Source organism: Schistocerca serialis, chromosome 2 (assembly GCF_023864345.2).
Source record: "Schistocerca serialis cubense isolate TAMUIC-IGC-003099 chromosome 2, iqSchSeri2.2, whole genome shotgun sequence".
Taxonomy (NCBI): Eukaryota; Metazoa; Arthropoda; class Insecta; order Orthoptera; family Acrididae; genus Schistocerca; species Schistocerca serialis.
This window is the reverse complement of record NC_064639.1, coordinates 400,964,847-400,978,701: the sequence shown is the minus strand read 5'-3', so window position 1 is coordinate 400,978,701 and position 13,855 is coordinate 400,964,847. Positions and strand designations below refer to the sequence as shown.

At 38.2% G+C, this 13,855-nt stretch overlaps 1 protein-coding gene across 1 annotated transcript in view; it reads left to right on the top strand.

Annotated features, from left to right (window-relative positions):
• The window catches only part of LOC126457232 (chromodomain-helicase-DNA-binding protein 7-like), a 311,277-nt gene that overhangs the window by 79,025 nt on the left and 218,397 nt on the right, over positions 1-13,855 (top strand). Inside the window, exons 9-11 of the mRNA XM_050093361.1 lie at positions 4,341-4,508; positions 9,874-10,671; positions 10,812-11,036. Of these exons, the coding sequence (XP_049949318.1) occupies positions 4,341-4,508; positions 9,874-10,671; positions 10,812-11,036 (1,191 nt within the window). The remainder of the gene's footprint in view (positions 1-4,340; positions 4,509-9,873; positions 10,672-10,811; positions 11,037-13,855) is intronic.

Below are 13,855 nucleotides of genomic sequence, written 5' to 3'. Positions count from 1 at the left end.
GTTTCTTCACTACGCTTTTGTTTCTGCATCTTTGATTTTCTGGCCTGCTTATTTTTAGTCATCCCCCTCCCACATCTGTGTTGCATACGATCCACTTTGATTTTCATTCTAATTAATTGTTGCATGATGCTTTAACAGTAATCTCTGTCTTGCATATTTCCCTGTCTTTCACCTTTAAAGTCTCAGGTTTTCAAATCTCGTCCAATGTAGTCCCCAGCAATCAGTGTTTCCTTTCATCCTCTCCAGTTAGTCTTCCCTGACATGGGGTCTGGGTGACTTTTCCACACTCTGCCCTTTTTTCTAAACCTCTCCAGTCCTTTTCTTTCACCCCTCTTCCTTCCCCTTCAACCCTTCTGTAGGAAGACGGAGCCATTGGCTCCGAAAGCTTGCATAAGTAAAACCGTGTGTGTGTGTGTGTGTGTGTGTGTGTGTGTGTGTGTGTGTTGTTCTGCTGCCTTTTGGTTAGTAGATTTTTAAAATCTTTCCATTTTACGTACTATAGAAATGAAGTATCATATAGCAAATCGTCACTATATTTTACCAAGTGAAAGAGACAGAATCATTCGAAAAGCGTAATTTGGAATAAAAAGTAGTACTGTTTAGTAGGTAGGGATTGGTAGGTATGCATGGCACCACAAAATACTCTGGAAGAGGCACTATGTTGTGGGCCATTTTTGCCAATTTTAATCATTATTCAGTTGTCTAGTTCATAGACAAAACTTTTATGGGTTGTGTGTGTGTGTGTGTGTGTGTGTGTGTGTGTGTGTGTGTGTGTGTGTTTGTAGGCTTCCATGGTTCTCATCACCTTCAACCAAATCTTTCTGGGCATATGACCACATCATCATCATCTTAAATTAATGTGGTCACTGTTGCAAGTGACCTTCATCAGAGTGATACATTTACTGCTTGCACTGTGATGAACAGATAGTTGTGGTTTGTGCACTCTTGCTAGATGCAGTAGACATCTATGTAGGCATTTGAAGAACCAGTGCTTAAGTCATCTTCATTGCATGCTTAATGCTGACTTCAGAATGCACACCACCTTCGTTATCCGGCCACTTGGTGAGTAGGAACTGCTTAACTTCCAGCATCTCAGTCAACAGCATGCTATACCCAAGTCACAGTGGAAATTGAAAAGAACAGTGTGCTGCCCTTACTTCGTGTGGAAATGTATAGAAAACTTGAGGCCTCACTTGACTGCCAAGTGCATGGGAAACCTACCTGTTTGACAGATACCTTTCTCCCTACTATTACCTGAAACATTGCACTGTCTTCGCTATCCCCTGTCTGCTATCTGCCTTTATTCCCTCTTCTAATCCCAGTCCAACCTCACAGTAACATTCCATCCTCCAGCACACCTGTGTAGCTCCTTCAGTTAATGAGCTTTGGCAGTCACACGTGATCTCAAGTTATATTCCTTAACTTACATGCAATCTCCTACAGTTTCAGAAGTTTTAATCAACATATTTCCTTCCTTTCTTCATTCCTTCCACTCTATATGCGGCCAGTGATGGGTTGGGACAGGTCTGGTATGTTAAATTTCATAGAGAACTGACCCCACCCTTTGTCTTTTCTGTACTTGCTCAAATGTAATAACATTGAAAAACATAGTTGCTATTCACCATACAGCAGAGATGCTGAGTCACAGGTAGACAGAACAAAAAGACTGTTGGAAAGTGAGTTTTTGGGCAAGAAGGCTTTGTCGAAAATAGACCCCCCCCCCCCCCACACACACACACACACACACACACGTGCAAACCCAACTCTGACACATAACCAATCTCCGGCAGCTGGAGCCAGACTTTCCATACTGGATTCTCCCTTGCTTGACTTTACTTGGCCATATGTGACATTGTCTTCAAAGTGTTTGTGCATTGTGTGACTGAGGTGACATGTGGAAACCGTCTCAATATTTACCTAAGTGAATGTGGAAAACTGACTAAAAACTACATCCATGCAGTCTGGCACAATGGTCCTCATCATTAATTTACTGGGTGGTTTTGGTGTGGGAACTGTCTCTCCCTGTGTTCCAGAAGAGGGCACTCTAACGTTTTCGACATGCTAAACAATAAACAAACTCTGTTCGTCATTTGAACTTAACACAGAAAGATCATATTTAGATAATGTACTAGTTGCTGTGAGATTTAATACATACCAGGTAGTATGATTGTTTTTGCATGTCAGCTAGTATGATACCTTTGTGTTGTACACCTAGAAACAGTCTTTCAATTTTGACCCTCTTGAGTAGCACAAAACAAACATTTTTGACACTCTTCCAGTTGGGTCATGTACATTAGTCAATAAGCTCACGTTTTTGCTTTGAAGCCTCATAGGGTTGGTCCCTGCTGATGCTCATTTGCAAACAGAGAACTCAGTTAGCTGTGCCTTCTCTAGCAATTGCTGAGCGATGTTATTTTTTATTTATTTTTTATTTACGCATCAAGTTCCGTAGGACCAAATTGAGGAGCAAATCTCCAAGGTCATGGAACGTGTCAGTACATGAACTTGCAACATAAAAGTAATAACAGATAAAAGTAAATGTTCATGAACCTGCAAGAAAATCAGTCCATAAGTTTAAGCAAACGCTATCAGCTATACAATGAGAATCAGCTTAATTTTCCAAGGAACTCCTCGACAGAATAGGAGTGACCCATGAGGAAACCCTTCAGTTTCAATTTGAAAGCGCGTGGATTACTGCTAAGATTTTTGAATTTGAGTGGCAGCTTATTGAAAATGGATGCAGCAGTATACTGCATACCTTTTTGCACAAGAGTTAAGGAAGTCCGATCCAAATGGAGGTTTGATTTCTGCCGAGTATTAACAGAGTGAAAGCTGCTTATTGTTGGAAATAAACTAATATTGGTAACAAGAAATGACAATAAGGAATATACATATTGAGAGGTCAATGTCAAAATACCCAGACTCGTGAACAGAGGTCGACAAGAGGTTCGTGAACTCACAGCACTTATTGCCCGAACCGCCTGTTTCTGAGCCAAAAATATCCTTCTAGAATGGGTGAGTTACCCCAAAACATAATACCATACGACATAAGTGAATGAAAATAAGCAAAGTAGACTAATTTACGTGTCGAAGTATCACTCACTTTCGATACCGTTCGAATAGTGAAAATGGCAGTATTAAGTCTTTGAACAAGATCCTGAACGTGGGCTTTCCATGACAGCTTACTATCTATCTGAACACCTAGGAATTTGAACTGTTCAGTTTCACTAATCATATGCTCGTTCTGTGAGATTAAAAGTCAGGTTTTGTTGAATTGTATGTTAGAAACTGTAAAAACTGAGTCTTACTGTGATTTAACGTTAGTTTATTTTTTACAAGCCATGAACTGAGGTCATGTACTGCACTACTTGAAACCGAATCAATGTTGCACACAACATATTAAAAAATGGACCAAATTTTGAAGTTGGAGCTGCTTGTTAAGGCCCAGCTGTGTATATTCACTCACCTTGGGAAACAGATTTTTCACAGTTAACAGCGATGTCATGGTCATGGTAAATATTCAGGGATATGACAGGAACAGCCATCTGAAACAAAAAAAAGTCTAGTAAATGTGGGCTTTAAACTCCATACCTTAAGAGCTATAAGCACTTCTTCATCTTTGATACTGTGATACAAATCTCTTCTACTGCAGTTACCTTGCTCTGGATGTTTTGAGAGATGGTGGTATGGACAAACAGTAGGCGAGAAAAATGCCATAACACCGTTTCATTAAGTTTTTGCAGGTGAAGCAAAAATTGTTTCTTAAAAAATAATACAAAGTGATATAGAAAGTTGCTACATGTGTAACTGTATTGGAGAGGCCTAGTTGTTGACAGATTGGAGAAGTCCGTGTACTCTTTGGTTGTTATTTACTCTTCAGTGTTTATGTTTAATAAAGATGCAAGTTTATAACCAGAGTTCTCACAGACAGATGGAGTTACAAGGTTTTCATTGCCTACCATTGATGTGAAACACATCTCTTCTACTGAAGAGGTGCTCATAATTCTTAACATGAGCATTTTAGAGCTCATGTTTATTAGACTATTTTTGCTTCAAATGATCTTTCCTGTCGTATCCATGAATACTGATCCATCCTCCTGGGATGGGCTGTACTTGTTGCGTTGATATGTACTAGATAGAACCTTATCTGATGATGTATCGGAATGGCATTTAGATTTAAATTATTCTTAGTACAACAGGTTTTCTGCATTCTGTTTAAGAATTTTAGATGGTTTTTTGTTGCAAGTAGTGCACTTTAGTATACATGGTGAATTATCTGTTTTGCTTCATGACATGAGTGGTGTGTTTTACTCTAAAGTGTTGAATTGTTTGTTTAATAGAAACGCAGATCTGCTCGAAATACTCAAAGGAAAAAGTATGTTGATGATATTATGCTTAGTATATCGGATGAGGACTCTCCAAAGTCATCAGCTCCAAGAACTGATCTGCCGAAGACTTCTGCAGATGATTCTGCTGATCCAGCTGTGAAGCCAAATTTTGTTTACATTGTGAGTAGATATTTAATCCAACAGGATTATGAGTTGTTATTTACTGTTCAGTGTTTATGTTTAATAAAGATGCAAGTTTATAACCAGTATGTATTGATTATTTGTGGCACTATCCATCATGACTTGAAAATTAGTCCATATAAATCATCATTGTTTAAAAACTGGATTTAAACTACAACCAAGAGGATTGAAAAGTGATTGTGTGATTGTGGTCCCCCCCCCCCCCCCCCCCCCCCCCCCTGTTCGCTCTTAATTTTTCTTAAGAGCTGCTTATGACATCTTCCTCCCTATACCTGGAATTCTCAGGGACATTCCCCCCCCCCCCCCCCCCCCCCCCCCCCCCCCCCCCCCCCCATGTTTTGAGTCGCCACCCTGCATGTTCATTACTTTAGATTGAAATAAAATAAGTTTCTTAAATTTCTATTCGATAAAATTTTGCCCCCCTTAATCCTATAATTAAAATTTTTACACACTCGTGTAAGACACTCTTGAAAGTTTAAGTGGTAGTAACTGCTTAAATAGAATGAAACATTTGAATGTCCTTATTAGGAAAAAAGTTTGATGCCCTCTATATAAAGTGATATTTACAGGTGTAATGAAAAGTTATAAAATACTAAAATTATTAATGTAGAAACTTGTACTGTTGGTTTTGTTTTGCAGCAGTGAGAAACACTTTTTTTTAATCAAGTGACCTATTAGGTAGTCGTGATATATGTTATGCTGTTGTCAACTTGAACTCGGATCTGAACTATTGTCAGAAAAGAAAAAAAAAATTATTTTTAGGCTGAACTACTGAAACAATTTGTCATGATGCAATTTTATGAAATTATTTGACTTGTAAAGTACACTACAAAGCAGTATTAAATGTGCTTCCGAGTTTAGTTCCATGGGTGGCTGATGGAGGTTGAATGACATCGGCCAATAGTGTCTGTTTTGTGATTTCCACCACTTTCACAGTGCAGGCTATGTTTACTACGTCTTTGTATAAGGTAGCAGAAATAAAATGTAGTTTATGATAATAGGAAAGTTTAGTCTTGTGTGTTGAAATTAGAAGCAGTAAATGTAATCTTGCAGGCTGGTTACATTTGGCAGCATCCCAAAAACACTTGATACTTCTCAAGATCCCCTTGGCTGGGTCACACATTCTTCCTAGAGTAGGTGTATAGTAATGATTCATTTTTTCCCTTGATGGCTCCTTAATATGTGAACTTGATGTAATGTTTAAGTTAATTGACAGAATTTTTCTAAAGTGTACTATTTGCATGGGGCAATGTCCCACAGTTTCTTGATGCAAGCATACATATTCCTGTTCATATTCCTGTTTCTGAGGCAGTCACGGGTAATGTCTAATTTCTCTGTGCCTTTAATGGATTATTAAATAATACTTCTAGTTCTCTTTTAAAAGCATTGGAAAGTGTCATGGATGTCTCGGATTTGTCTGCTGTGTATCATAAACTGGCCACCATTGTCAGTCGCACTGGCCAGAGCTGTTGAAAGGACGAGGTCCATGATGCTCTGCAGGTGTTAGTAATTTTTTAACAATAATTATATGTTAATTGTTGTTGGTTTTCTTGGGAGGCATTGGTTAAAAAATGTGATTAGATCCATCGAGAACTCTGCAACTGGAATGAAGAGAATATGTTAATTAAAATGTGGATTGTATTCTTTACATAATAGTGATCATAAAAAAGAGATAGCAATAATATATATGGTTTAAGAGTTAGCAGTCTTTTCTAAAAACTGGTCAAATCTGGTAATGAGAAGCAGCACAATAAAGAGAACCATTATATTGGTATATGCAGAGAACCCAGAATTTTGTAGAGACAGATATATGCACGTAAGTCACACCTCTGTCAGATAATAGGATGAAATCTTGCAGAATAGCTAGGTGTGGCTAATTAAGGTACTTCCAGAACTGTGTTTTACTTCCAATATAATAATGAAATTTATCATGATTTCAAGGCTATGATTGTTCTTGTTTCAAACCAACAAAAGGAACAGTCATCAGTTTATCAGAAGGCTGAGAGATTTTTCCTGAAACACTCTTGGATTCACCTAGGCAGTAGTAGTGTGTAAAGGTGGTAACAGGTTAACCACGTGTACCTTTGTGTCCTTAAATTCACTAAATAAGAGACAATTATAGCCTGTCACTGCAGATCTCTTCAACACGTCACACAAAAGTACCAACAGACAAAATAAAACATGAATGCTACTACATATTGGTATCACTCAACATTAAGATGTTTCATGTCATTTTTGTTCAAATGTCTGTGATCGTCTGAGTGTTGGAGTAGTGCATTAGTAAATTGTATGTGCTTCTTACCATGATGTTTATCTTCTTTAATATTGTCTGTGGTCACTTTACTTAACTGTAGGCTCTATCCCCCTTCTGTCCTTTTCTCTTCTGTGTTATCTCAAAGATTGTGTGATTTAGGATGGGTGGTGGACGGGCATTACTTGTCATTGATAGTGGCCATGACATGTTTGGGTATGCATGCCAAGAGTTACAGTACTGTGGATGTTGCCCTCATAACACATGACATCTGTGTTGACCACCTGTAAAGTGTTAAGCCTCAAAGAGATTCTGTGTTGACTGAATTGTGTTCCTGCATCTCTTGTAATTGTCATGCAGCAGTGTTTGGAAGCATAGGAGAACAGTATAATCCCTCTTTTACGTTCCTTGAATTTTTCATCATTTACGACATTTTTTTATTGTTTCCATCAAATGTTCTATGTCCACAATGTAAATCCCACCCTTTTACATCAACATATTTATTTTCTTCCCACCACTTATGCTTTATGAGAAAACTGACATAAAATGACGCTGCAATGATGTTGGCCATCAAGTAGTATTTACAAACATAATGTGTCAGTAGGTTTAACATTAATGCAATAATTTTCAAATGTAATTAAAACGTGTTCTTGTGATGGCGAGACTTCTCTGTGAAACAATCAGTTAAAGTCAGTATTGTCAGCATCCTTCATCAAAAATGAAACTTACAGTGACACCAACATGCTGCATACAGTGGCCAGTGGCACAGGATATAGTCTCAAGATACTGGTTCCAAGTGTAATTATAAAAGTGTTACGGAATACACTTTTTGGTATCATTACAGATTAATTCTTGAAGATGGAGGACTTTGTGATTACGACCTACTTTTGAACATGAAATTTTTAACTGTACTTTTCCCAACAACCACTGGGCATTTGACAGTGACATTGTCACACATAAAGAACTGTCACTATAAAGTTATGTGCTGTTATTGTGGAACAATAATAGGAATACTGAAAATCATATTAGCTATTTTAATTTTACTGCTGGCAACTGTCGTCCTTATTATCTTTATTTATGGTTTGCAGCATTGGGAATAGTACTATATTTTTAATGGCAAAAGCCACAAAAATATGTTACCAAGTTTGTGACTGCAGGAGGTGGAGAATGAATGAATTACTGTTACCTCCCATGTTGCTTATACTCACACATTGTGTGTTGCCGTGGTTACCAAGTGAGATGCTTATCAGGGAGCATACTACAGGGTGGCACACGAAATGTGTCACCACTTGGCTCATACATAATTTGAGTTCACAAGATATCTCATCTGAGCATCTCGCAGAAGTAGCTGGAGCTTGGAGAAACAAGCAAGGTACGAAATGACATGCAATTCACAATACTGCCGCTAGGAGACTGGTGTTTACAACATGGCCATCAATTCATGACTAACAACATAGCAGCAATCGGCAATTGTTATTTTTACATGAAACAAAAAGTCTTGTGTGACTCAGAGGCGGTTTTGACAACAGTTTAACACACTGTGGCCCTCTTGCAAGAGAACCATTCACAGGCTGTATGATCAATTTGGACCTGAAGGATCGATATTGGAAGCGAAGCGACCTGGGCCCGAAGTCCATTTGTTTGGCAAAGAATATTGAAGCGGTATGAGTTGCTCTACAGAGAAACCCTGGAAAGGCAGTAGTGCAACTGTAAATTGAAAGTGACCTCCGGATGTACCTGTACACAATGATCTCTGGTCAGAAGCTCAGTGCAGAGCACAAGTGGCAGAGACCACTGTTTGCCCACTGGGCGGAGGGTAGGGAATAAACTTTCAGCAACATGTGGTTTCCAGACGAGGCACATTTTCATTTGGATGGTGTGGTTAACAGACAAAATGTACACTTTTGGGCCATTGAAAATCGGCAAATGCTTCATGAACGACGACGTCGTGACCAGAGGATGACAATGTGGGTCACAATTTCCAGTTGTGGGCTTATTGGCCCTTTCTTCTTGGAAGAAACTGGGAACATTGCATGTTAATTGAGCGTGCTGCACAATAACTTCATTCCACAATTTGTTGCTATTCAACAAGCTGCGGTTAATGTAAGATGGAGGAAGCCCACATACTGCAAACACTGTGTTAGATTTCTTACAGAAGCATTTCAATATGCAGGTCATTTCTCAGATTTCCAGGTTGTTTCTTTGATGGACAATTTTACCCCCACTCCCATCCCTGGTAGTCCAGACCTCGATTCATGTGACATATTTCTATAGGGGTACCTGAAGGAAGCATCCACATGATTTAAGGGAGCTCAGATGCCTTATTCTTCAAGCCTGCAGTGAAATCGTGGTTTTCGCTAACATTAGTGTTCATGTAAAGGAAGGTGGGAATCGAAATAGTGGACATATTGAGCATGTGTTGAGTTAGAACAATTGTCTACAAAGCGTTTTCCGTGGGTGGTAATGTATGTTTTTCTTGACAATAAAGTGTTTATTTGAAAACAGAATGGTGACACAAGTCCACCACATTTTGACTTTCAAAGAGTTTTTATGGAATGTTGCGGAGTCTAATAATGAAGGAGAATTAATGAAAAGCTGTCATAGTGAACATACTCTTGGATGCCTGTTGGCTGGTAATTTTTCATGTTGATTACTGACCCTCCAGTACCTACTTCAGTGATTGTCCGTATGTTGGTAATTCATGTTGAAAATGGGAGTGCTAATAGCCTAAATGGTGATCTGGAAAGTACATCAGTTGGCTATAGTATTTTGTGGGACTAAACACCATTGGAAATTAAATGGATGTGTACACACTGGTTGTTTATGATCCTTTGTTCAGGTAATTAACATGATCCTGAAAATGTGACAAGGTGACCTAGGGTTGGAATACTTTCTGGAGCCCGATACTCTGTATGTCATTTATTTGTAACAAACTACGAACTTCTTGTTTGAGGCTCATCAACTTTATATTTCTATCGCATATGTTGCACATCATGTTTTCTTTGGATTCTATCAATGATGATGATTTTGTGATGAATAATGCTTTAGTGTAGCATCAGCACAATTATAAACATAATTTGTTTTGTGTTTCAGAATACAACTGATGAAGATTCAATGGTTGTGCAATATATTTTGGCTGTTAGGAAAGGCAGAAGAGAGATTAAACCACCAGCAGATGCTCAGAATAATAAGGAGGTTAAGCCAGAATCCTCTATCAAGACAGAGGTCACCACAGAAAATGAAAACACGCCTGCTGTAATCAGTGAACAGGAGCCTGTAAATAACTCTACACCTGTAGTAGAAATTCCGGCTGTGGATGAAATATGTGCAACTGGGGAAAGTCTGAACAATGAAGTGTGTCCGCAGTCAGACATAGATGTTGAAAAGAAGTCTGACGCCCCACTAAGTATTTATAACTTCAGTGAAGAAACTGAGGAACCAGTTCTTTTGAGATCAAATGTTACTGCAGCAAGCAGTAGTGGTAGTGCAGAATATATTGACAGGATTAGAAACTTTGAGACTACTCCAGTTGAAGAAGAAACAGAAAGCACCACAAAACCAGAAGAAAGTGAAAGCCAGCTAAAAGTTGAAGACAGTGGGAGCTCTCTGGAAGTGGCTAGGTTGAATGAAAGAAATCAGCAGTACCTATCGAATCCACTTGATGGAGATATAGTTGCAAAAGATAGAACAGAAAACAAAAACAAAGTAGACTGTAAATCTGATGTCAAATATGTTGAAGTAGAGGAATATTTTGTCAAGTATCGCAATTTTTCTTATTTACATTGTGAATGGAAAACTGAAGAAGAACTGTTCAAAGGGGATAAGAGAATTGCAGCCAAACTTAAGAGGTTTAAACAGAAGATGGCTCATCATGCAAACATTTTTGAGAATGTAAGTGATTACCAAAGTTTCTGTCTCTTGTGAAATGCTTGTCATTGGGGTAAAAATGATCTTTTAGTAATGTGATATACTGTTAAGATAAGCTAGAGATTATTTGATCAGTGATAATAAATCTTGCTAATGATTTTCAGTTTGAAGATGAACCCTTCAACCCTGATTATGTAGAAGTAGATCGGGTCTTGGATGTTGCTGAACATACAGATCCTAATACTGGGAAAACGATCAAACATTACCTGGTTAAGTGGCGGTCAATGCAGTATGAAGATAGCACATGGGAGTTGGAAGAAGACGTAGATCCAATGAAGATTGAGCAATTTGAGCAGATCAACAAGAAGCCCCCAAAGGATAAATGGAAGGTATTATCAAAAGTTCACTCGTAACAAGACTAAATGCACACATTGAGTTTAGCTTCATGTGTAAGAGCTTAAATACACAAGCCAATGGGTGAAGCTACTCCGTTCCTGAAAGGAATCATAATATGTTGTAGATATCACTAAGAGTCAAGGTGCAGCTACATCAGTATTCATTTAACTGTTATTGTTAGTGATTTATTTTAAATCTTGTTCCTCCTGTCCCTCCCAGGAAGTGAGATTGCTTCCCTGCCACTCCCGGCGAGTGTGCCTGCTTCCATGGCCCTCCTGGGTAAGCGTGCCCGCCCTCCCTGTTTCGCATGACAAAATATTTTGCAACTCGATTTCAGGTGTGTTCTCTGAAAAAGTTCCAAATGTGACTCATGATGGAAATATATATTAGATCCAATGACAACAAATGTACCTGATCTCTGTGAGGATGACTTACAGATACAAGTATTATTGATTGTAAGGCAACCTAAAAAAAAGAAGTAATTTATGTTTGGGTGGGAGGGACTCTTCGTGATTTATAGTTGCCGTAAAAATAAAAGTCTAAAGACACAGCAAGGACTGACCATAGGTACGTATACGTATAGAGAATATAGCTAGGAGTGTTGGAATGTAGATAGAGAGATGTTAAGTGAAACATCTTGCCTGTAAGAAGAGCACTTAGTGAAGCTTTCAACAACTACTGTAGCTGAATCTTATCAAAAGATCTTGCACATAATCCAAAGAGATTGTGGCCATATGTAAAGACTGTCATTGTGTAGCTCTAGATGCTCGTGGGTGAAACAAAACTGAAATTCAGTGCAACAAGACTGGATCAGAAATAATTCATTTTCAAATGTTCTCTTATAAAGGAAATAAAGTTAATTCTGAAGTTCTTGCATTATTGTAAAGACAATGATCCAGAATTTGCCAAGTTGGCATCTCTTTTTAACCAAAACAAACTGTAGATTGCTCAAACAAAGCTGGAAAAAGGGAGAAGAAAAGCACTGATCATGCCTGTCTGGAAGAAGGAGAAACAAAAGTAATTCGCAAGGCTACTGTTCAACTTAACTGACACCCATCTGTTGTACACATTCTGAGCTGAGACATAAAGAGCTGAAAAACTTCCATGTTAACCAGCATGTATTCCAAAAATATTAATCCTACAAACGTAACTCTTACTTTCTCACGTGACAGCCTGAATGTCATGGATCAAATAAGTCTATTTGATTTATTGACTATCTAAAAGCATTTAATGCCATAAAACGCTAACTCCTCTTAACGAAATTATGATAAAAAAGTTAGTGAGTGTATTGTGGATTTCTTGGTAGAGAGAAACTCAGCATAATTAAAATGTAAACTAAAGGTACCACCCCTTGCGTCCCCTCTCCCCAAAAAAGCCTTTTTGCTTGTGTACCCATCCAACCCAATCACTTGAGCTTGAGCCTGATAGAGGTGTTCTTGACGAAATTTGACAGCCCGTACTACAGTCCGCTTTTTGCTTGAGCAAACCATACAAGGAATCAGGTTTGTTTTAGATGCCAGATCAATTAATAAGATTTTTAATTCCAATCAAGGCATCCATACAAACCTGGAAGAACAGTTATGGAAGTTCTACTATTTTAGATACTTTTCTATCACTGATTTAACAGCATCAACAGTAAAGAAGTTCAAAAATATACCGAATTCTTACATTGTGACAGAAGTTTCAGTTTCCTGTTTTGCCATTAGGCCTCAGTGTATGTCTACATGTATGTACTTCCGCATTAGATAAGGTGCTTGGGTGTATCTTATACCTTGCCCAAAAAAATCAATTTTTATGCCAATGATCTTTTGTTGGCCACACAAATGTCATCTGAGAAATTGACATTCTAGATGAAGTCAGCAACAAGTAAGGTGTGATGGGAGAAGGAGAAAAATCTAAATTTACCAGGTTTGAAAGTAAGTTCTTAGGCCATGTAATAACTCAAGACTGTATATTGCGTGACAATAGTAGGATGATCTCAGTGGCTACTTTACCCTGCTCGCACATGAAGAAACAGTTGAAATTATTTACAGGCATTTGCAGTTTGTCAGTGGCGGTTATCCAAACAAGTGCTGAATATGAAACACACAGTAGGTTGTTGATAAAGTGTGTACTTTATTCTATGGACCACAAGATGCAGTTTTTTTTTAAAATACTATTTCTGCCATTTTTATTATTAGATTACAAAGTCAGATTTAAAAAAAAATTTCAGTTTATAAAACTGAACTGACGTTTAAAATCCCTGAAAATCCTCCTCCTCCTCCTCCTCCTCCTCCTCATCATCATCATCATCATCATTGTCATCATCATGGTTTTCCTCTTCATGTATAAGATGGTGTTCACTGCCATCGAGTGTGTTATTTATGCCACACTTCTTGAAAGATTTAACAATAATGTCTTCTTTACTCTAGACCATGACTGTTTGCACTCTCCCACTTGAGACCAAGAACAACACTCCCACTGTACTATTACTGATATCACAAATCACTTTAAATTCAAATTCACTGGCACTGTAGACTGCAGTGATGCATTGTAGGCTAGGCAGTGTTCCAGGTTTATGATGGTGGGGTGGCAGGGAGACAGTGTTAGCAAGCTTGTGAATCCCCATAACTCATGTTTGTTGCATTGGTGCACTGTTACTGCTAGTTGAATACAATTTTGCCTGATAGAGAGAGGGTCCCTGTGGCATCAAATATATGGCTACTTCTAAGATTGGTGGGAGTTTTAAATAAAACACTTAACACTTTTATATTAATTTAGAGTATAAGATGCACCTGAATTTTGGAGGCAATTTTTCAAAGAACAAAGGTGT